Source organism: Polypterus senegalus, chromosome 7 (genome assembly GCF_016835505.1).
Source record: "Polypterus senegalus isolate Bchr_013 chromosome 7, ASM1683550v1, whole genome shotgun sequence".
Classification (NCBI taxonomy): Eukaryota; Metazoa; Chordata; class Cladistia; order Polypteriformes; family Polypteridae; genus Polypterus; species Polypterus senegalus.
This window is the reverse complement of record NC_053160.1, coordinates 75,556,654-75,580,191: the sequence shown is the minus strand read 5'-3', so window position 1 is coordinate 75,580,191 and position 23,538 is coordinate 75,556,654. Positions and strand designations below refer to the sequence as shown.

Genomic DNA, 23,538 nt, shown 5'->3' with positions numbered 1-23,538 from the left:
GCTGCCTGTTTAGGTGGCACACTTTGAACAAAAAAAATATATATTTGTGGTTTATTTCTACCAATTATAGTTTATGCTAATATTTTTTTCCAGTCCCTTACAACACAAATACTAAATAGCTGATGACTTTTTAAAATCTTTTTGATGTTCATTGTCGTATTTTTCATTGATGAAGCCCCAAAATTACATATCTACGACTCACACGGAGATTGCTTGTAGGAGCCTTATAGTCGGTATCCCCTGCACGTAGTTTAGCGCGGAGCAGCGGCTCGCCGCAGCTGCAGCATGGGAAGGTCCTGCCCCGATTACCTCACTGCATCATATGACAATCGGAAGAGGTATTTTCGCTGCCTGTGCTTGCTGCTCTGCTTCTCTTTCCTTTGGAGCCGTGTGAGGCACATGATTGCTACAGAGTCAGGTCAGTAGTGAGCTGCTTTTGTTTATTTTGTGCATTACAGCTTCAGCTGTGGGCACGTTGCGAGACGTTTTGGGTGCATTTCCGCGGGTTTTATGTGATTTAAAGGGACGCGAAGGAGCTCAAGGTTGTGAGAGGGAATGATGCCTCGCAGGCGCCACAAAAACCTACTTCTGCGCCCATATTCCGTGTCGCCGAGTTTTTAATATCTGTACGCCGCTGCTTTACTTAACAGTTTGTCCATTTTTACTTATTTATTTGTGCAGGGAATATCGAACTAGTTACTGTGGCAGCAATATCCTGTTTGGCGCTTGCAAATGTAACCGTCGCGGGGTGGGGTTTCAAGCAGTCTCTGGAATCGGACTAAGAGGCTCAGCGTTCCCGATGACTCGTAGTTTTTGCTGAAGGCTTGTTCGGCTCATCGGCCCCTTCTCTGTCGTGCTAATTTCTGCTTGCGACGGATGACAGAGGCACGGGGGTGCGACCCACATTCTGCATTCTCTCTCCGCCTTCGTTTTTCCGCATCGTTTACCAGACGACCACAGGTGAGACACGCCCGTAAGGCTGAGAAGGTGCCCGCAGTCATCCTTCACGTTTGCCCTTCCGCGAACTGGAGAATGGGCAATGACAAAAATGCCGATATCAGGGCGTGTAACGCCGATCCAAGGAATTATTTTTGTGCTATAGCGAAAATGGAAGAAATGTCTGCATGGTTCGGGTATAAACTCGCAGAGATGCTGTGTTCTTGTTGGGGGTTAAGCCGGATTTAGAGCGGGCCTGCGGGAGCGCGCCGAGTGCACACGCGCGCGTTGCTTAGAAACACAAACACGCTCTCGATGGCCGCGCAAAGCCCCTCTTCTTTGTTTCGTGTGATATCGCTCATAAGAGATTTTTTTTTTACAATCCGATCTAGGCAGTGTCATTTGAATTTACAAGTATAACGTAACTGCGAATACAATTGAATAGTTTATACGTCTGGGTTTGTCATTTCCAACGTTGGCATTATAAATGAAATTAGGTGGGCTTAACATGACAAGGAATGGGTAAAAGCGGCACATGAAAGCCCGTTCGACGTCTGCTGTGTGTCCATAGATGTCCATCTTTACCGTATATTCCGTTGCGGCGCACGCAAATTGGTCCTTCTCTTTTCGGATTCAGTGACATTTGTTTCCGGTGCCAAACATGGCGTAATTATTAAGACGTACGTTTTCAAACTACATGACTGATTTTTTTTTAAGCATTAACACTTATTACGTTTTATGTTTATAAATCTAATAAGTAATGTCTGTGCGTTATATAGACAGGGTGGAAGTTGCAAGTACAATAAAGAACAAAAGCAGATCGCGAAAATAATGCAAATAAAGGTCCTCCACCACTAGGCAGATTTACGCTTAAAGAAGGGAAATCCATTAACAATTTCCCTCCGCATCCCGAAGAACCGTTGGTCAGGCGGATTGGGGAGACATTTCGCATCCCATCCGGTGGTGATTACAAATTGGCCAAGCCTTTGGTATTCTGTGACCTTAGAATTAATGGTTTAATTGGTTCAATAAATGAATGGAGTTTTGCTCAGAATGGTTTTTATGGATGAGACTTGAGCGCCATATTTAAGCATGACACCCTACTGTATTTGTATTGCACATTTTAAAATTCATAGGTTTATTAATGTCCAGTCTCTTGAGCTCTGGCTTTTAAAATCGTAATTTCAAGATCAAGCACTTTATTGTCATTGTGTAACACAGCAAAATTACTTTTTGTGACAGCCCAATGGTGCATTTAAAGAAAAGTCAAATAATTCCAAATATGTTGTATACAGTGTTAAGTGATCAAGTAACCAGAGTAAATTACTATTGCTCAAAGTACAGCAGCGTAAATTGTTATTGCACCTGTTAATAAATAGTATATTACATATTATATATTGTATTACATTAGTATATTGCACATTACCAATATAACTTATTGCACATGTTCAATTAAAAATGATCTCAGACTGAGGAGATTCAGAGTTCAGAAAGTTTATGGCAGATGGGAAAAAGCTATTATTTAATCTGTTTGTGCGTACATGGATTGAACTAAAGCATCTTCCTGACGGGAGGAGCGCAAAAAAAGAATTTCCAGGAGGAGTTCTGTCCTTGAGAATGTTTTTGGCCCTTCTCACACAGCAAGTCTTATACAAGAGTTTGAGTGATTCAGTCAGTTCAGTCCCAATAATGGCCTCTGCTGTTTTTACAGCCTGCTGAAGGGCTTCTTTAGCAGCTGTTGTACCAGGCCATCATGCAGTTAGTTAAGATACTCTCTATAGTGCATCTATAGAAATTAACCAGCAGCTTCTGGGGGAGGTCAGCTCTCCTTAGCTTCCTGAGAAAACAGGAGTTGTTGTGTAGTGAGTATGAAATGAAAAAACTGGTGTGTTTGAGGTTGCTGGTCAGTGAAATACTGTACATTGTTTTGGCACTAGATATTCAGATTCTAACTTGTGCATATTTAGTCAAATATCAGTACTGAGCTATGCCACTGACACATTTTCCATTTCAGTTACTGAGCTGAGTGTTTGTGGGAATCTGTTCATTTACTTAGACATTGTACAGTAATATGTGCAGAATTTATTGTGTACAGCTTGGTTTCCATTTCTGTATTCTTCACTTGTGTTTGACCATTGTCGGTACTTTGAAACTTCCTAGTTGGGTACCTTGGCCTATTTTAGATAATAATATTCCAAGATTCAGTATGATATCAGAGATGGGCGATTTGCAAGTCAAGGCTTTCTTTTTGAACTGCTGACTGTTTCACAATGGTGCTAACTGCTGTATAGTGAGTGTTTTTGACTTGAATCATTTGAGAGATTTACACCCACGGACATTCTTTACAAGTTCTTTTGTGTAGTGCAAATTCTGTTTAAAATGTATTTATTCTTTATTGAGGTTTTCTATTTCACTTGCCCTATCAATTCACTAAATGAATACTTCTCTCTCTTTTTTTTTTTTTTCTTCCAAACTCAAGAAGACAATATTCAGAAAATATCCTTGTATCTATTCTTCAAACTTAACTGTTTGTTTGCCAGGTTGCTTAAAGAGGGAGTATGTCCTGGTAGCACTGGGTGTGTTTGTTGTGTTGATAAAAAGCGAACATTTTCTTAATTATTTTGTGTGGTGTCTTTTTTTTTTATTCTTAATATTTTTATTTTGTTATCCAAATCAAAGGGAAACTGGTTTATATATGTAGATAGAGTGATTGCCCAACAAAGCTCCTGTAGCCAACCTTGATGGGCATACACCTTGCCTTTTCTGTCTTGTCTATGGGAGAAAGTAGGGTGAAATGACACCTTTTATTGGGAAACTAAATAGATTACAAATGCACGCTTTTGAGGCAGCTAAGGCCCCTTCATTAGGCAAGGTGTAACCTACGTTCTCCTCTGTCAGCCCATGGCTAACACAGTACAACACTCTACAGCCTTCTCTGTGGAAATCCACCACGAGATTTTCATACTTGGGTCTTCTCCAGTTAGTCCTCCCATGCGGCTATCCGCTCCAAAATAATGATGTTCTTAGTGGTTTCTTAGATGAGGAAGATGTCTGGCCTCATGAAAACTGAGGCGATGTACAGTACTGCAGAAATGCTAGGCTGTTCTCCAAATCCACAAAGAGCTGCCAATAATGAGGAGTTGCCAGGACTCCCTCTAGCATCTTAATTCTCACTGGCAGATGTTCTCCAGCCTTCTTGAAGTGGCACATATATTTCTGGTTAGACTTCTTCTTTGTCTGTTAATTCTTGTGCCAGTAGCTTCAGCAATGAGTTTCAGTGCTTGGTTATGGTGTAGGGTGTATTGGCCTTACCTTTAGAGCCTTTAGGCAGCAGCTTATAAATTGACCTGTTTTATAAAATGATTCTGTCACCAGAGGGAAGCTTAAGCTTTTGTGTTTCAGTTTTGCATGTTTACTATAATTTCTCTAATACTTGCTGATCATCCATCTGTTTGTGTTATTCCACAGGAAAATGTAAACGTTTGGCGACTGTGAGTTTAGTATAGTAGCTTTATTGTAGTGTCACTGTAGTGCACATTATATAATAAAAGTAAACTAAATTACCAGCTAATATGAATGTAGTGATAATGATAATAAAAAATAACCAGATTTCAATTTGGAATATAAAAAAAAAAAAAAAAGGTGAAGATCATGCACCATATTAAAACATGCATTTATAATTGTTAAACTGTGTTTCACAAAATATAAAGTTGATTCGTGTGCAACAATATTATTTCACTTTCACACTCTCTGCTGAAGGTTTTGCTCTGTGGTGTCACCAGCTAAATGGTGCCCACTTGCCACACACATAAGGGCTTTTGATAACAAAAACTGTCTCATCTCGTGTAGCTAAAAGACCTCATTTTGAATGAGAGTGTCTAAACCTTCACCATTCGGCTTCCATGTATAAGCAACATCAGGCTGGTTATGTTCTCTGAGTGTTTTACAAATCCTGTATTTATTAATCTGTATAATCTATACTTGCATTTTACCTGAAAATATTGTGCCAGCACTCGGCACTTGCACTTAGTGAAGAATGATGTACAAAAAATTAGTTGTATTCTTTCCCAGCCCCTGCTACAGTGTATACCAGGCAGCATCAACTACAAGACAGGAAACATTTGTATGAATGCCCACACTAACAAAGAAGTAACTAACAAATTACAAATTTCTGTATTGCATTAAAAGGTAAGGTGAGAAGCTCAGTCATCCAGCAGGGGCTCAGAGTAGAGCCGCTGCTCCTCCGCATTGAGAGGAGTCAGATGAGGTGGCTCGGGCATCTGATCAGGATGCCTCCTGGACGTCTCCCTGGTGGGGTGTTCCGGGCACATCCAGTCGGGAGGAGGCCCCGGGGAAGACCCAGGACACGTTGGAGAGACTGTGTCTCCTGGCTGGCCTGGGACTGCCTCGGGATTCCCCTGGAAGAGCTAGAAGAAGTGGCAGAGGAGAAGGGAGTTTGGGCATCTCTGCTCAAGCTGCTGCCCCCGCGACCCGATCTCGGATAAGCGGAAGAGGGTGGATGGATGTTAAAAGGAAACCCACATAGATGCTACAAGAAGAGACAAAACTCTGCACAGCCAGTGACAAGACCGGGATTCAGATTCAGCCTCCTGAAACTATGAAGCATCAGTGCTAATCACTGTGTCGCTCTGCTGCCTGTATGGAAAGCTGCCTTGTGAAACTAGGAGGTTATTTGTGTTTACAACAACAAAATCCTGCTATGCTAACTTGTGTATCTGCCTCCAGCAGTAACTGTATGCAAAAGTTACTCAAAGGGTTACATTGCCTTTTCAATGTATGATTTTTTTCCTCCTGTTCTGGCAAAGCAAATTTTAATATTTTAACAGTAAGATTTTGATCAGATCCTTGAAGCTTTTAGGCCACAACAACCACAAATATTTTACTCATCCTCCATATGTTGCATACTGTTAGTCATTCATTACATTTTGATGGCACAGTAGTTCGTGTTGCTGCTGCTTCATAGATTCAACAATGGACTTTGAATCTAGCACCTGTTTGCCTTCTGCGTTGAGTTTGCATTTTCTCTCCCTATCTGTGCATGTTTTGCCCAGCCACAGGGGATGCACAGACCAGTGTGTTTCTTCGTGCTGGTCCCAAGGCTGGATAAATGGGGAGGGTTACGCCAGGAAGTGCATCCGGTGTAAAATTTTGCCAAATTAATATGCGGACAACAATATAAATTTCCATACCGGATCGGTCGAGCTCCAGGTTAACAACAGGGTGCTGGCAGAAATTGGGCTACTATTGGCCAAAGGAGAAGGGGGGGGGAGACATGTCCGGAGGCAGGAGGAGAGGAGAAAAGTAAAGAGAGTGGAACTGAGGGTAGGAACTTTGAATTTTGGCAGTATGATTGGTAAGGGGAGAGAGCAGATACGATGGAGAAAAGGAAGGTTGATATATTGTGCGTGCAAGAGACTTAATGGAAGGGGAGTAAGGCCAGTTGGATCGGAGGTGGATTCAAATTGTTCTATCATGGTGTGGATGGGAGAAGAAATGGAGTTGGGGTTATTCTGAAGGAACAGTATGTCGAGAGTGTTTTGGAGGTGAAAAGAGTGTCAGACAGAGTACTGATTATGAAGCTGGAAATTAGAGATGTGATGATGAATGTTGTTAGTGCATATGCACCGCAAGTTGGGTGTGCAATGGGTGAAAGAGAAGATTTTTGGAGTGAGTTGGATGAAGGAATGAACAGTGTACCCAAAGGACAGAAAGTGGTGATTGGAGCGGCATGTTGGTGAAGGGAAAAGTGGAGACGAGGAGGTAATGGGTAGGTATGGTGTCAAGGAGAGGAATGAAGAAGGTCAGAGGATAGTAGATTTTGCCAAAAGGATGGACATGGCTGTGGTTGATACGTATTGTAAGAAGAGGGAGGAACATAGGGTTACGTAAAAGAGTGGAGGAAGATGCACGCAGGTAGATTACATCCTATGCAGAAGAGTTGATCTGAAGGAGATTGAAGACTGCAAAGTGGTGGCAGGGGAAAGTGTACTTAAGCAGCATAGGATGGAGGTCTGTAGGATGACGTTGGAGATCAAGAAGAGAAAAAGAGTGAGGGCAGAGCCAAGGATCAAGTGGTGGAAGTTGAAAAAGGAAGACTGCAAGGTTGAGTTTAGGGAGGAGGTGAGACGGGCACTGGGTGGCAGTGAAGAGTTACCAGACAACTGGAAAACTACAGCGGATGTAGTAAGGGTGACAGCAAGAAGGGTGCCTGGTGCGACATTTGGAAAGAGGAAGGAGGAAAAGGAAACCTGATGGTGGAATGTGGAAATACAGGAGAGTATACAGAGAAAGAGGATGGCAAAGAAGTGAGATAGTCAGAGAGATGCAGAAAGTAGACAAGAGTACAAGGAGATAAGGCACAAGGTGAAGAGAGAGGTGGCAAAGGCTAAAGAAAAGGCGTATGATGAGTTGTATGAGAGGTTGGACACTAAGAGAGGAGAAAAGGACCTGAACTGATTGGCTAGACAAAGGGACTGAGCTGGGAAAGATGTGCAGCAGGTTAGGGTGATAAAGGATAAAGATGGAAACGTACTCACAAGCGAGGAGAGTGTGTTGAGCAGATGGAAAGAGTACTTTGAGAGGCTAATGAATGAAGAGAATGAAAGAGAGAGTGAGGTTGGATGATGTGGAGGTAGTGAATCAGGAAGTGCAATGGTTTAGCAAGGAGGAAGTAAGGACAGCTATGATGAGGATGAAGAATTGAAAGGTCGTTGGTCTAGATGACATACCTATGGAAGCATGGAGGTGTCTAGGAGAGATGGCAGGGGAGTTTTTAACCAGATTGTTTAATGGAATCTTGGAAAGTGAGAGGATGCCTGAAGAGTGGAGAAGAAGTGTACTGGTGCCAATATTTAAGAATAAGGGGGATGTGGAGGACTGCAGTAACTAAAGGGGAATAAAATTGATGAGCCACAGCATGAAGTTATGGGAAAGAGTAGTGGAAGCTAGGTTAAGAAGTGAGGTGATGATCAGTGAGCAGCAGTATGGTTTCATGCCAAGAAAGAGCACCACAGATGCAATGTTTGTTCTGAGGATGTTTAGAGAAGGCTGGAAGGAGTTGCATTGCGTCTTTGTTGACCTGGAGAAAGCATATGACAGGGTGCATCGAGAGGAGCTGTGGTATTGTATGAGAAAGTCGGGAAGAACGTAAGAGTTGTACTAGGGAAGTGTGACAGTGGTGAGGTCTGTGGTAGGAGTGACGGATGCGTTCAAGTTCGAGGTGGGATTACATCAGGGATCGGCTCTGAGCCTATGAGAGGGAGGTCAGTGGAATGGTGAGGATGCAGGGAGTAGAGTTGGTGAAGGTGGATGAGTTTAAATACTTGGGATCAACAGTACAGATGAATGGGGATTGTGAAAGAGAGGTGAAAAAGAGAGCGCAGGCAGGGTGGAATGGGTGGAGAAGAGTGTCGAGAGTAGTTTATGACAGACTGGTATCAGCAAGAGTGAAAGGGAAGGTTTACAGGACGGTAGTGAGACCAGCTATGTTATATGGGTTGGAGACGGTGGCACTGACCAAAAAAAAGGAGAAAGAGCTGGAGGTGGCAGAGCTAAAGATGCTAAGATTTGCACTGGGCGTGATGAGGATGAACAGGATTAGAAATGAGTACATTAGTGGGTCAGTTCAAGTTGGACGGTTGGGAGACAGTCAGAGAGGCGAGATTGCATTGGTTTGGACATGAGCGGAGGAGAGATGCTGAGTATATTGGGAGAAGGATGCTAAGGATAGAGCTGCCAGGGATGAGGAAAAGAGGAAGGCCTAAGCGAAGATTTATGGATGTGGTGAGAGAGGACATGCAGGTGATGGGTGTAACGGAACAAGATGCAGAGGACAGAAAGATATGGAAGAAGATGATCAGCTGTGGAAACCCTTAACGGGAACAGCCGAAAGAAGATCTGTTTATGTTTTTGTTCCACGTTCTCCAAGACTTTCTTGTTAACTGTCAGTTCCCAATGGCCCAAAGGTGTGTTGTATTAATGAGTCCTGTGATGGAATGGGATGCCATTCCTTGTCTTGATCCTAATTGTGCCAGGGTAAGGCTCCACCCCATGTACACCTGAATTGGATTGGGTGTGTTATTTTGATAATGTATTTGTTTTACAGTTTTATTTAGATATTAATTTTCATAGTGTTGTAGGAGTCAAATTGTGGTGTGGCACATTATTACAATAGTTATTGCCAGTCCTTCACTGATCTAGTGTCCTAGGTTTGAATTCTGCACCCTGATGATGACTGAGTAGTGTTTTGCATTTTCTTCCTGTATCGGAATGGGTTTTTCTCCCACATTCCCAAAGATGTGCAGGTTAGGCAGACTGTTCATTCCAAACTGGCCCAGTATGATTGCAAGTTTGAGTGTGTGTTTGAGTGGGCCCTGTGATGGATGGTTTCTGGCTTGCTCGTAGAGTTCCTGGGATGAGTTTCTGGTTTCCCACCCCTTCCCTCAATATGAGACTGAATAATTTGCTTGCAGAAAGTTAGATATTTAATAAAAATAGTCAGTTTGAGTATGGCATGTGTGCTAATACTGTAGCTAAGTAACATTTCAGACATTCTACAATGTGTTTCTTTATCTAATGTGACCCACTGCATTTACCATGTCTTTTTAAAAATATGAGATTTTTGCTGTGTACTTTACATATAAAAATGTATGTTCTACATGCATAATATTTGAACTTTAATTATGAAACTATGAGGGAGCAAATGCTAGAGGAGTTTTATTGTCCCTTGCTAGGGTTGCTAAGATTGTTTGTAATATTTTTCTTGTCCGAAGTGTCAGTAGGTTATAATAAATCCATAATGTGACTTTCCTTAGACTTGCATTGAATTAAATGGTTTGACTACATCATGTTATAGTTGAGTAACTGATACTGCATTCCTGGCTGATCAGCTTATTCCAACTCCCTACAGTACCAGTCTCCCCCGATTTACATAATATAAACTGTAAAGGTAATGGTTGTCTCATTGTTCCACAGATTTGTATTTCATAATTCTTGTCAATACTAATTTAGCTTTGTGGCTCCTATTATTTGGAGCTCTTGTCATAAGCCACTGTCTGTCTTGACATACTGACTGAATACCTGCCTATACTATCGGCTTTTTAATTGTTGTCCTTTCACTTATCCATTCAAACCACCCCCTACTATATATACTCTCACAACAGCTTAGTTTGTTATCCATAAACTGGTAAATTATCATGTTCCATTACTTTGTTACTGTGGTGTAACTCTGGTTTACATTTTATACTGTATGAGTCTGATGAATTTTGTAGATGTTTTTGTTGCTGTTGTATTGATGTTTATTTGATACTGTATTATAATGTAGATCAACCTGTAAAGCACCTTGTGATTTTGCACACAGTTAATGTTAAAGAAAGAAAAAGAGAGAGAGAGAGAGAGAGAGAGAGAGAGAGAGAGAGATCATTCTCAAGCTAACCTAATTCAATTGAGGTATTTGTTATTGAACAAAGTTATTAGACAAAGCCTGTCCTGAGGGCACTGTGCACAAGGCAGGAATGCATCCCCCAAAAAACCCTAACATTGCACTGATAATCAGTCCATCCACAGTAACACTAATTGTCAATTAAACTACACTGTATTCCAGAAATACGTGGGAAGAAAACTTGAGGAAAATCCCTCATATACACTGTGTGCACAATTATTAGGCAAGTGAGTATTTTGACCATATCATCATTTTTAATGCGTATATTCCAACTCCAAGCTGTATTAACTTGAATGCTTATTGGATTTAAGCACGTCAGGTGATGTGTATTTGTGTAATGAGGGAGGGTGTGGCCTAAGGAGATCAACACCCTATATCAAGGTGTGCAGAATTATTAGGCAGCTAGTTTTCCGCAGGCAAAACGGGCCAAAAAAGAGATTTAACTGACTCTGAAAAGTCAAAAATTGTAAAAAGTCTTTCAGAGGGATGCAGCACTTTTGGAATTGCTAAGATATTGGTGTGTGATCACAGAACCATCAAACATTTTGTTGCAAATAGTCAACAGGGTCGCAAGAAACGTGTTGAGAACAAAAGACGCAAATTAGCTGCCAAAGATTTGAGAAGAATCAAACGTGAAGCTACCAGGAACCCATTATCCTCCAGTACTTTCATATTCCAGAGCTGCAACCTACCTGGAGTGCCCAGAAGTACAAGGTGTTCAGTGCTCAAAGACATGGCCAAGGTAAGGAAACCCAACCACCACTGAACAAGAAACATAAGTTGAAACGTCAAAACTGGGCCAAGAAATATCTGAAGACAGATTTTTTTCAAAGGTTTTATGGACCGATGAGATGAGAGTGACTCTTGATGGACCAGATGGATGGACCTGTGGATCAGTAATGGGCACAGAGCTCCACTCCAACGTGGAGGTGGGGTACTGGTATGAGCTGGTATTTTTAAAGATGAGCTAGTTGGACCTTTTGCATTGAAGATGAACTCAAAATCAACTCCCAAACCTACTGCCAGTTTTTCGAAGACACTTTCTTCAAACAGTGATACAGAAAAAGACCATGATTTTTATGCAGGCCAATGCTCCATCACTTGCATCGAAGTTCTCCACTGCGTGGCCAGCCAGTAAAGGCCTTAAAGATGAAGGAATAATGACATGGCCCCCCTTCCTCATCTGACCTAAACCCTATCGAGAACTTGTGGGCACTTCTTAAACGCTAGATTTACGGGGAGAAAAACAATACACCTCTCTGAAGAGTGTCTGGGAGGCTGTAGTCACTGCTCCACAAAAAGCTGATCGTCAACAGATCAAGAAACTGACAGACTCCATGAATGGAAAGGCTTATGACTGTTATTGGAAAGAAGGGTGGCTATATTGGTCATTGATTGATTGATTGATTTTTTTTTGAAATGTCAGAGATGTTTATTTGTAAATTTTGAGGTGTTTGTTTATTATTCTCACTATAACAGATGAAAATAAACAAGTGAGATGGGAAAATTTTCATTTTTCCTTTAGTTGCATAATAAATCTGCACACTAATAGTTGCCTAATAATTGTGCGCACATATGTATTCCCCTGATGAAGTTCACACTCACATTTCCGTTGTGAAACATTCAGGTTTCAGGTTTATTAACATTTTGGATTGACTGATAGCACTGTGTTTGTTCCATATTAAAATTAATCCTCAAAAATACAACTTGCCTAATAATTGTGCACACAGTGTACATGTACACAGGATGAATGTGTAGCATTGGCTGACAGCAAAATCACAAGTATTAGATATGAAAAGATAATAAAAAAATTAAATTATTAACTGCCAAATATTCTAAAATTCCAAAACATTTTTTCTATGAGAAAACAAAATGAGCAGACATATATATCTGTACTAATAAAAAGCAAAGCCCTCACTCACTCACTCATCACTAATTCTCCAACTTCCCGTGCAGGTAGAAGGCTGAAATTTGGCAGGCTCTTTCCTTACAGCTTACTTACAAAAGTTGGGCAGGTTTCATTTCAAAATTCTACGCGTGATGGTCATAACTGGAACCTATTTTTCTCCATATACTGTAATGGAGTTGAGCTCGATGGCCGTGGGGGCGGAGTTTTGTGTGACATCATCACACCTCCCACGTAATCACGTGAACTGACTGTGACCGCAGTACGTAGAAAAGAAGGAAGAGCTCCCAAAGATCGCTGAAGAAAAACGCCGAATATTTTATTCGCGAGATACAAGCTTAATGAGAAGACACGAGGTATAAACGAGACTTTGGATCACTTTGTAACGGAGTTAAAATTGCTGTAGCAAGAAACATTCAAGTGCCGGGTCTTAGCTAATATTAAATATCGCTGTGGATATCACGGGATAGCACAGGCACAGCTCAGAAGCTTCGATGTATTTACTCCGAGCGGCTCACATGAACTGACTATGAACGCAGTACGCAGACAAAGCAAGACCTCTAAAGAGCGCAGAGAGTTTTGCTCTCGTGAACGTGTCTGCAAAAAGTGGCGTTTCCTGCACTGCAAAAATACTACAAAAGTCGGGTAGCTGGCGCACGCGCGTAACTGTGCCGGTATTTGAGACGCTGACTGCGCTTCTGCCTTAAGTGAAAGTAAACACTTATAATTTTTTTCCCCCTTCCCATGAGCTATAGTCCAGACAACTCTAAAGATGGGATCCCATTTCTAGACCGCGGCAAACTAATATTAAGGCGCTTCGCACTTTCTTTTACACGTATACGATTATGAGGTCGTCAGGTCGGATTATGAAGACACGCACAGGAGTGGAGGACCGACAGTGCCATCCCGGACAGTTAATGGCAGGGCCGTCTCTCCAGTCTACACGAGACCCACAGCGACGCTCATATCGTCAGCGAAGACCTCTCTCTACACTATATTAAAGAAAAAGGCAAGTTTCCTTTCTTTACACCTTTTTTCCTTTTATCCCCAACCAAAGCCTTTCCCTCTTAACACTGCAGAGGACACAAAACTAATTTTCTTTAATTGCTGGTAATGCCGGTAAGGCACATTACCACAGGCAGAAATTTGGACGTTCCCATAGAAAATGTAATTTCTATACCACAGCCGTCGTGTAGCGCCTTTGAAAAGGGATCAACTACCAAGAGATGATCCATATACATTTTAGCTGCTGTTAGTACTACTTACCTGTTGTGTTATACCGGCTTTAAAATGTACCTTACCCGAAACCACTCCACTGGTGCTCAGTGTATCTTTACTTCTTAAAACGTTAATGTTTTACTGTTTAATAGCTTATAGACTACATTTTATTTTTTCCCTTGCACTCAGTGACCAAAGCTATACACACACATATAGACACACAAATACACTCACCTAAAGGATTATTAGGAACACCTGTTCAATTTCTCATTAATGCAATTATCTAATCAATCAATCACATGGCAGTTGCTTCAATGCATTTAGGGGTGTGGTCCTGGTCAAGACAATCTCCTGAACTCCAAACTGAATGTCAGAATGGGAAAGAAAGGTGATTTAAGCAATTTTGAGCATGGCATGGTTGTTGGTGCCAGACGGGCCGGTCTGAGTATTTCACAATCTGCTCAGTTACTGGGATTTTCACGCACAACCATTTCTAGGGTTTACAAAGAATGGTGTGAAAAGGGAAAAACATCCAGTATGCGGCAGTCCTGTGGGCGAAAATGCCATGTTGATGCTAGAGGTCAGAGGAGAATGGGCCGACTGATTCAAGCTGATAGAAGAGCAACTTTGACTGAAATAACCACTCGTTACAACCGAGGTATGCAGCAAAGCATTTGTGAAGCCACAACACGCACAACCTTGAGGCGGATGGGCTACAACAGCAGAAGACCCCACCGGGTACCACTCATCTCCACTACAAATAGGAAAAAGAGGCTACAATTTGCACAAGCGCACCAAAATTGGACAGTTGAAGACTGGAAAAATGTTGCCTGGTCTGATGAGTCTCGATTTCTGTTGAGACATTCAAATGGTAGAGTCAGAATTTGGCGTAAACAGAATGAGAACATGGATCCATCATGCCTTGTTACCGCTATGCAGGCTGGTGGTGGTGGTGTAATGGTGTGGAGGATGTTTTCTTGGCACACTTTAGGCCCCTTAGTGCCAATTGGGCATCGTTTAAATGCCACGGGCTACCTGAGCATTGTTTCTGACCATGTCCATCCCTTCATGACCACCATGTACCCATCCTCTGATGGCTACTTCCTGCAGGATAATCCACCATGTCACAAAGCTCGAATCATTTCAAATTGGTTTCTTGAACATGACAATGAGTTCACTGTACTAAAATGGCCCCCACAGTCACCATATCTCAACCCAATAGAGCATTTTTGGGATGTGGTGGAACGGGAGCTTCGTGCTTTGGATGTGCATCCCACAAATCTCCATCAACTGCAAGATGCTATCCTATCAATATGGGCCAACATTTCTAAAGAATGCTTTCAGCACCTTGTTGAATCAATGCCATGTAGAATTAAGGCAGTTCTGAAGGCGAAAGGGGGTCAAACACTGTAGTAGTATGGTGTTCCTAATAATCCTTTAGGTGAGTGTATATATACACATATATATACCTGTGTGTGTGTGTATGTATGTGTGTATATAAAATATATATATATATATATACAAACAAACCGGATTCCACTATACAAATCGTGAATAAAAACTGAATGCAATGATGTGGAGGTGCCAACTTCTAATATTTTATTCAGAATAGAACATAAATCACGGAATAAAAGTTTAAACTGAGAAAATGTATCATTTTAAGGAAAAAATATATGTTGATTTAGAATTTCATGGTGTCAACAAATCCCAAAAAAGTTGGGACAAGGCCATTTTCACCACTGTGTGGCATCTCCCCTTCTTACAACACTCAACAGACGTCTGGGGACCGAGGAGACCAGTTTCTCAAGTTTAGAAATAGGAATGCTCTCCCATTCTTGTCTAATACAGGCCTCTAACTGTTCAATCGTCTTGGGCCTTCTTTGTCGCACCTTCCTCTTTATGATGCGCCAAATGTTCTCTATAGGTGAAAGATCTGGACTGCAGACTGGCCATTTCAGTACCCGGATCCTTCTCCTACGCAGCCATGATGTTGTGATTGATGCAGAATGTGGTCTGGCATTATCTTGTTGGAAAAATGCAGGGTCTTCCCTGAAAGAGATGACGCCTGGATGGGAGCATATGTTGTTCTAGAACCTGAATATATTTTTCTGCATTGATGGTGCCTTTCCAGACATGCAAGCTGCCCATGCCACACGCACTCATGCAACCCCATACCATCAGAGATGCAGGCTTCTGAACTGAGCATTGATAACAACTTGGGTTGTCCTTGTCCTCTTTGGTCCGGATGACATGGCGTCCCAGATTTCCAAAAGAACTTCGAATCATGATTCGTCTGACCACAGAACAGTCTTCCATTTTGCCACACTCCATTTTAAATGATCCCTGGCCCAGTGACAACGCCTGAGCTTGTGGATCTTGCTTAGAAATGGCTTCTTCTTTGCACTGTAGAGGTTCAGCTGGCAACGCGGATGGCACGGTGGATTGTGTTCACTGACAATGGTTTCTGGAAGTATTCCTGAGCCCATTCTGTGATTTCCTTTACAGTAGCATTCCTGTTTGTGGTGCAGTGTCGTTTAAGGGCCCGGAGATCACGGGCATCCAGTATGGTTTTACGGCCTTGACCCTTACGCACAGAGATTGTTCCAGATTCTCTGAATCTTTGGATGATGTTATGCACAGTTGATGATGATAGAACACCTTTCTGATATTGCTCCACTATCTTTCTGCGCAACATTGTGGGAATTGGTGATCCTCTACCCATCTTGGCTTCTGAGAGACACTGCCACTCTGAGAAGCTCTTTTTATACCCAATCATGTTGCCAATTGACCTAATTAGTGTTTATTGGTCTTCCAGCTCTTCGTTATGCTCAAATTTACTTTTTCCAGCCTCTTATTGCTACTTGTCCCAACTTTTTGGGATTTGTTGACACCGTGAAATTTTGAATCAACATATTTTTCCTTTAAAATGATACATTTACTCGGATTAAACGTTTGATCTGTCATCTACGTTCTATTACAAATAAAATATTGACATTTGCCATCTCCACATCATTGCATTCAGTTTTTATTCACAATTTGTTTAGTGTCCAACTTTTTTGGAATCCGGTTTGTATAATATATATATATATATATATATATATATATATATATATATATATATACTCAAACTAATTATAACAGCAGCAATCCAAGCTGTGAGAAACGTTGTGGTACATTTTCTGATGCAGCTACCGAAAACAACTTCGTGACGCTGCCGCCAAATACACAAAACAATTACTTTGACAATCATGTTACGTTATTTTTAAAGTGTTTCCTTTTCTTTTTCATAACTTCTTTAACACACGACTTTGCTGCGAAGCGCGGGTATTTTGCTAGTTATATATATAGTGCATCCGGAAAGTATTCACACCGCATCACTTTTTCCACATTTTGTTATGTTAGCAGCCTTATACCAAAATGGATTAAATTCATTTTTTTTCCTCAGAATTCTACACACAACACCCCATAAAGACAATGTGAAAAAAGTTTAGTTGAGGTTTTTGCAAATTTAGTAAAAATAAAAAACTCGCATGTACATAAGTATTCACAGCCTTTGCTCAATACTTTGATTTACCGTTGGCAGCAATTACAGCCTCAAGTCTTTTTGAATATGATGCCACAAGCTTGGCACACCTATCCTTGGCCAGTTTCGCCCATTCCTCTTTGTAGCACCTCCCAAGCTACATCAGTTTGGATGGGAAGCGTCGGTGCACAACCATTCTAAGATCTCTCCAGAGATGTTCAATCGGATTCAAGTCTGGGCTCTGGCTGGGCCACTCAAGGACATTCACAGAGTTGTCCTGAAGCCACTCCTTTGATAACTTGGCTGTGTGCTTAGGGTCGTTGTCCTGCTGAAAGATGAACCGTCACCCCAGTCTGAGGTCAAGAGCGCTCTGGAGCAGGTTTTCATCCAGGATGTCTCTGTACATTCCTGCAGTCCTCTTTCCCTTTATCCTGACTAGTCTCAAAGTTCCTGCCGCTGAAAAAAATCTCCAAAGCATGATGCTGCCACCACCATGCTTCACTGTAGGGATGGTATTGGCCTGGTGATGAGCAGTGCCTGGTTTCCTCCAAACGTGACGCCTGGCATTCTCACCAAAGAGTTCAATCTTTGTCTCATCAGACCAGAGAAATTTGTTTCTCATGGTCTGAGAGTCCTTCAGGTGCCTTTTGGCAAACTCCAGGCAGGCTGCCATGTGCCTTTTACTAAGGAGTAGCTTCCGTCTGGCCACTCTACCATATAGGCCTGATTGGTGGATTGCTGCAGAGATGGTGGTTGTTCTGGAAGGTTCTCCTCTCTCCACAGAGGACTTCTGGAGCTCTGACAGACTGACCATCGGGTTCTTGGTCACCTCCCTGAGTAAGGCCCTTCTCCCCCGATCGCTCAGTTTAGATGGCCGGCCAGCTCTAGGAAGAGTCCTGGTGGTTTCGAACTTCTTCCACTTACGGATGATGGAGGCCACTGTGCTCATTGGGACCTTCAAAGCAGCAGAAATTTTTCTGTAACCTTCCCCAGATTTGTACGTCGAGACAATCCTGTCTCGGAGGTCTATAGACAATTCCTTTGACTTCATGCTTGGTTTGTGCTCTGACATGAACTGTCAACTGTGCGACCTTATATAGACAGGTGTGTGCCTTTCCAAATCATGTCGAATCAACTGAATTTACCACAGGTAGACTCCAGATAGCTGCAGAAACATCTCAAGGATGATCAGGGGACGCAGGATGCACCTGAGCTCAATTTTGAGCTTCATGGCAAAGGCTGTGAATACTTATGTACGTGTGCTTTCTCAATTTTTTTATTTTTAATAAATTTGCAAAAACCTCAAACGTTTTTCACGTTGTCATTATGGGGTGTGTAGAATTCTGAGGAAAAAAATTAATTTAATCCATTTTGGAATAAGGCTGTAACATAACAAAATGTGGAAAAAGTGATGCGCTGTGAATACTTTCCGGATGCACTGTACATACACACACAGTGTAATATTTTCCAAGTAGTACTTCACAGGGTATAAAAACAGTCTGTTCCAACTCTGCTTTAAGATAAACCAAGGGTTTTTAAGTAATCAACAGATGTTGGGATACCTGTGCAAATTGCAAGGCTTTTCTCTACATTATTTGCTGCAGAATATCTGTATGTTGTAACCAATTAGTTGTTCTCTGAAGAAGGCCCATTTGTAATATTCTGAAACTTCCTTTTTTTTAGTTTTTGCTAACCTGAACTTAAAATATAAACCTTTGGCAGCAGGTTACTGCTTACCTTTTTACCATTTTAAGTCATTCATTGCATTTCCACTGATTCAGTTTGAAGAAACACTAGAAAAACCAAGGTGATCTAAAAATTTTTACTGCTAGTATATAGTTATTGATCTATAGATGAAATCATTTCAAGTAATTTCAGTTTCTTTTTGGGGTTTCAGTCTTTAACCTGTGTGGTAATACAGAGGGTTTTAGCCGAACCCATCAAAGTCCAAATATGCAGTTAACTAATTTGCCAACATAGTTCACGAGACACTCCTCCTCCTTAAGGGCTTGAGGTTTACGCTGGGTCGGTAATGCTAATGATGCAAAGACAAGCAAATGCAGATTATACACATTGAGTGAATGTTCAGCTTGTTTAGAACTAGTATGTACAACTAAAAATATATGTATAATAAGCATAACAGCCTTGTTTACCTGTATAGCAGTCAAAACAAATTTATAATTCCTTATTAAGATGTAAGATATAGAAAGACTGGAAACAATGAATACCATGGTGAAATTTGAAATCCTAATAATCACAGTTGGATTATTAAAGAATTATGTGAATAGAAATGTAAGCCTCACCGTACGTTAGTACCCCAATAGTACTCTTGTTAAGCTGCTCTAGTTAATTACACATCAACTACTTATATACTATGGTGAGTGTTATTTATGTAATTTACCAAGCCTAAACTTTGAGACAAATTAGTGAGGCTGCGGTGGGCTGGCGCCCTGCCCTGGGATTGTTTACTGCCTAGCGCCTTGTGTTGGCTGAGATTGGCTCCAGCAGACCCCCGTGACCCTGTAGTTAGGATATAGCGGGTTGGATAATGGATGGATGAAATAAGTGAGGATAGTAAAAATGGAGAAAAAGCAAAAAAGAGAATTTTTTTTTTTAAATAGCTGATTACTTTGTAAGTTCTAGGCGGTAACAGTAAGTAGCCATCAATGTGGTCTAGGAGCTCAGGAGTATTGAAACATTTAAAACTTTAAGTCATGAAATTCTGAGGTATAGAAGAATGACACAAACTGGTTAAAAAATGAGCCAGAGTAGATCATCAAGTTAAAGAAAAGTTCACAAAACTAGCTTATGTGTCAAAACATCAGAGCGCTCTCTGCTCAGCACTAAGGAGAAGGAAGTGAGAGCAAAATTCGCAGTGGTCACAGTGACCAAGCAAGTAATCTATGTCAAAAATATATAATTCAGTTGATTTGTTGAGTCCTGTGGGGTTCTGAGTGTTTAGTGCAAATGTCCAAAAGGACTTGTGGCATAGTGATTGATTGTTATAATGACCTTTTCTTGGATGTGGAAATTCTCCAAGGCAGTATATTTCAAGTAAGCTAAACTATAATAAGCCTATGTAAAATGATGTGAAGCTGTGATTTGTATCACATTATGGATATTCAGTTTATGCTGAACTATACAAGTGTTAACTTTATGAAACATTTTTCCAATATAAAAAAATGGGCAATGACAAATTGATAAGTAGACACAACACCATTGGCACTTCAAGGTAATCTCACCATTAGGGGTGCCTACAGTATTGCTTTATGAACAAACTTTTCCTTGTAGGCCCCTGTTTGTACAAACTGAATGGAATGTTGTGGGTTACGTGTTGCATGTGTGGTATAGACTGAACTCACAGATTTGATAATGTGGAAATTTTAAATAAACAAGTTTTGAGTAATGGATTAAGGTGAAGCGTGTGTTAATTCAGATTTATGAATAGCATTTGCCTATTTAGAATAGGTCAAGGATCATACTAGTTAGTGGCAATAATTAACAATATCTGATGGAGTAAGAAGGAAGTCTGTTTTCATACTGAGTATGTTTATCAGCCAGGTGTACAAATGTTTTAGAATACTCTCTACAGTAATCCCTCCTCGATCGCGGGGGTTGCGTTCCAGAACCCCCCGCGATAGGTGAAAATCCGCGAAGTAGAAACCATATGTTTGTATGGTTATTTTTATATATGTTAAGCCCTTGTTAACAGTGTGGGAGAGTTTATATCATTAGAGCCTTCTAGACATGAAATAACACCCTTTAGTCAAAAATTTAAACTGTGCGCCATGACAGGACAGAGATGACAGTTCTTTCTCACAATTAAAAGAATGCAAACATATCTTCCTCTTCAAAGGAGCGGCGTCAGGAGCAGAGAACGTCAGAGAGAGAGAGAGCGCAGCGCGAGTGAAAAGCAAACAATCAAAAAATCAATATGTGTTGTTGGTCTTTTAAGCATGCGCACCGCAATAAAGCAGCCACAACAGAAGGGAGCAATGTGAAGGTAGTCTTTCAGCATTTTTAGAGTAGCGTCGGTATCTTCTAGGCAAACAGCCCCTCTGCTCACACCCCCTCTGTCAGGAGCAGAGAACGTCAGAGAGAGAGAGAAATACAGAGAAAAGCAAACCATCAAGCACCGCTCGGGGAAGCACATCGCATATCATTGAGGAGTTTTAGTTAATACATAATACGTGCTCTGATTGGGTAGCTTCTAAGCCATCCGCCAATAGCGTCCCTTGTATGAAATCAACTGGGCAAACAAACTGAGGAAGCATGTACCATAAATTAAAAGACCAATTGTCCGCAGAAATCCACGAACCAGCGAAAAATCTGTGATATATATTTAGATATGCTTACATTTAAAATCCGCGATAGAGTGAAGCCGCAAAAGTCGAAGCGCGATATAGCGAGGGATCACTGTATTTAAAAATCAGTTTAATCTCTTGTGGAGAATTAATGAATTGTTCTGAACTAAAAGAAAGGTGGCGTTAAGTGCAACTGTGAAACTGGCAAGTTATCAGTGAGTGACTGAAATGGCGTCACTGTGGTGGAGTGGTTATGGCTTTGGACTTCAAATCCTGAGGTTGTGCATTCAGAAGCCGCTACTGACACTGCGTGACTGTGAGCAAGTCTCTTGACCTGCTTGTACTCCAGTTGGAAAAAGCATGTAACCAATCGTATTATAAATGTTGTAAGTTGTCAGTGAGATAAGTGAATTGAATGAAGACAAGATGAAAATTAAAATCATTAAGTAAGGTGTTACAATTGGGGAAAATTAAAGACCCCACCTCTGCATAAAATAGTGTCAAGAAAAGTGGAGAAACATTCATTATAATTCAAAGTAAAAGAGAGGTTGTGATCACAAGATATTTATGCAGTTGTAGTAATGAATCCAAATCACCTTTCCATATTAGAAACCGTGTATATGATCCACATACCTATTTATGAATGAAACTGATTCATATCTTAAATAAAAAAAAAAAAACATCTTCATAACTTATCTCTAAATTGATGATACTGGTACTGAAATAAATACCATAGGCCATCCCCCGTGTTGACAGAAAAAAAGTACTTTTTAAACTCAAAATATTTCATATTCAATGTCAAGTGTGTGAGATCCAAAATTAGATGAAAGACATCTAAATTAAATGCAGACATATTAAGTAATTTAAATTGTCAAGTGTCTGTAATGCACTGTCCTGATGGTTAATGGTATAATGTGTTCTAAATCTGAAAAACTGGCCTCGGCCTTTCAACCCAGTCTTAACTCCTTTCTTAGCGGCCATGAGTTCTAAATGATGATGGCCAAACATATTCTTGTCTGATTTGGGGATTAGCGCAGTAAGCTGTGAAGAGGCTCTTGTATGTTTAAAATGAGAGAGTGAATACTTGTATCTTCCTTTTATTACTGTCAAGCATTAACATTAGAAAGAGGGAAGCTCTGTCCACCAGCAGCAGCTCAAGATTACACAAAGCATTAGCACATACTAAAAAAAGTTTGTATTTAATAAGTTTGTAAGAAAAAAGCGTATTAAAATTGACATTGCTGCACTTCACCAGACACAAGAGAAAATCTTTAGCGAAGAATGAATTTTAATGTTTAAGATGTAGTATTACTAATTCATCAGATATACAGTATATGAAAGCATTTATCCTCGTGACAGAGGACATTAAAATAAAAGCATTCTGTCACTTGAACTGCCATACATACTCCATAGTCCATACTGAGGACAGCACTTCATTTTCTGGCTTCATGAAGCAAACTTACTACTACGTTGCACATCTGAACTTAACACTTCTATGAATGGATTTTAAGTCCAGATGTTTGTGAAAGTAAGAAAAAAACAGAATATGCCAAACATATAGACACATTTAAGGAAGCCAAGATAGATATAAAACTTTTTTTTTAATTAAAAATACTGTTAAAGTGTTTTTTAATTGGAACTTGCTAATAAAAACCTTTCAGTAGCCACTGTCTTGAAGTGTCAGCCTTCAACCTGCATGTTTTGCAAACTCTTAATACAGCAGCTCTCTTCTGGTAATGTGCTGTACTGCAAAAATATTAAGAAGTGAATTCAAGAAGAAAAGGGGAATTAAAATCAATTAGCTAGCACACAGATACTATATACAGTCAGGCTGATGAATTAACAAATTATACTTGTGCTCTGTTAAACTGGCACACACACATCTGGGAATGTGCGACCTAAACAAATTGTCTATATAACAGGCTAACATTTATTTTGTCTTGTATCCTTGTTATTTTGTTTTGGTAGAGTTAAAGTTTAAAATTAGTGGAAGAACAAGAATAATGAGACAAAATTTTTGAAAAGCACCTAGGACAGGCATTTTTGCTGTGTTGCCTATTAAAATCCAAAATACTGCAGTTTGCGAAAATGTACAATATACCTGTACAGTATCAAAGTTACACATGTGTTAGTCCAGTTAAAGGTGAATATCAGTTAGTCAGAACTAGTATCTGTTACTTTCAGTTAATTC

General features: G+C 40.6%; 1 protein-coding gene across 3 annotated transcripts in view; it reads left to right on the top strand.

Moving 5' to 3' along the window:
* The first annotated feature begins 256 nt into the window (after positions 1-256).
* macir (macrophage immunometabolism regulator) overlaps positions 257-23,538 on the top strand; it is a 36,087-nt gene continuing 12,805 nt past the window's right edge. The window contains exon 1 of one of the 3 annotated variants that reach the window (XM_039758889.1): positions 257-418. In XM_039758889.1, coding sequence (XP_039614823.1) covers positions 286-418 — 133 coding nt within the window. In that variant the 5' untranslated portion in view covers positions 257-285. Of the gene's footprint in view, positions 419-600; positions 961-23,538 lie in introns of those variants that run through there. The other 2 variants (XM_039758890.1, XM_039758891.1) reach the window with 2 other exon arrangements.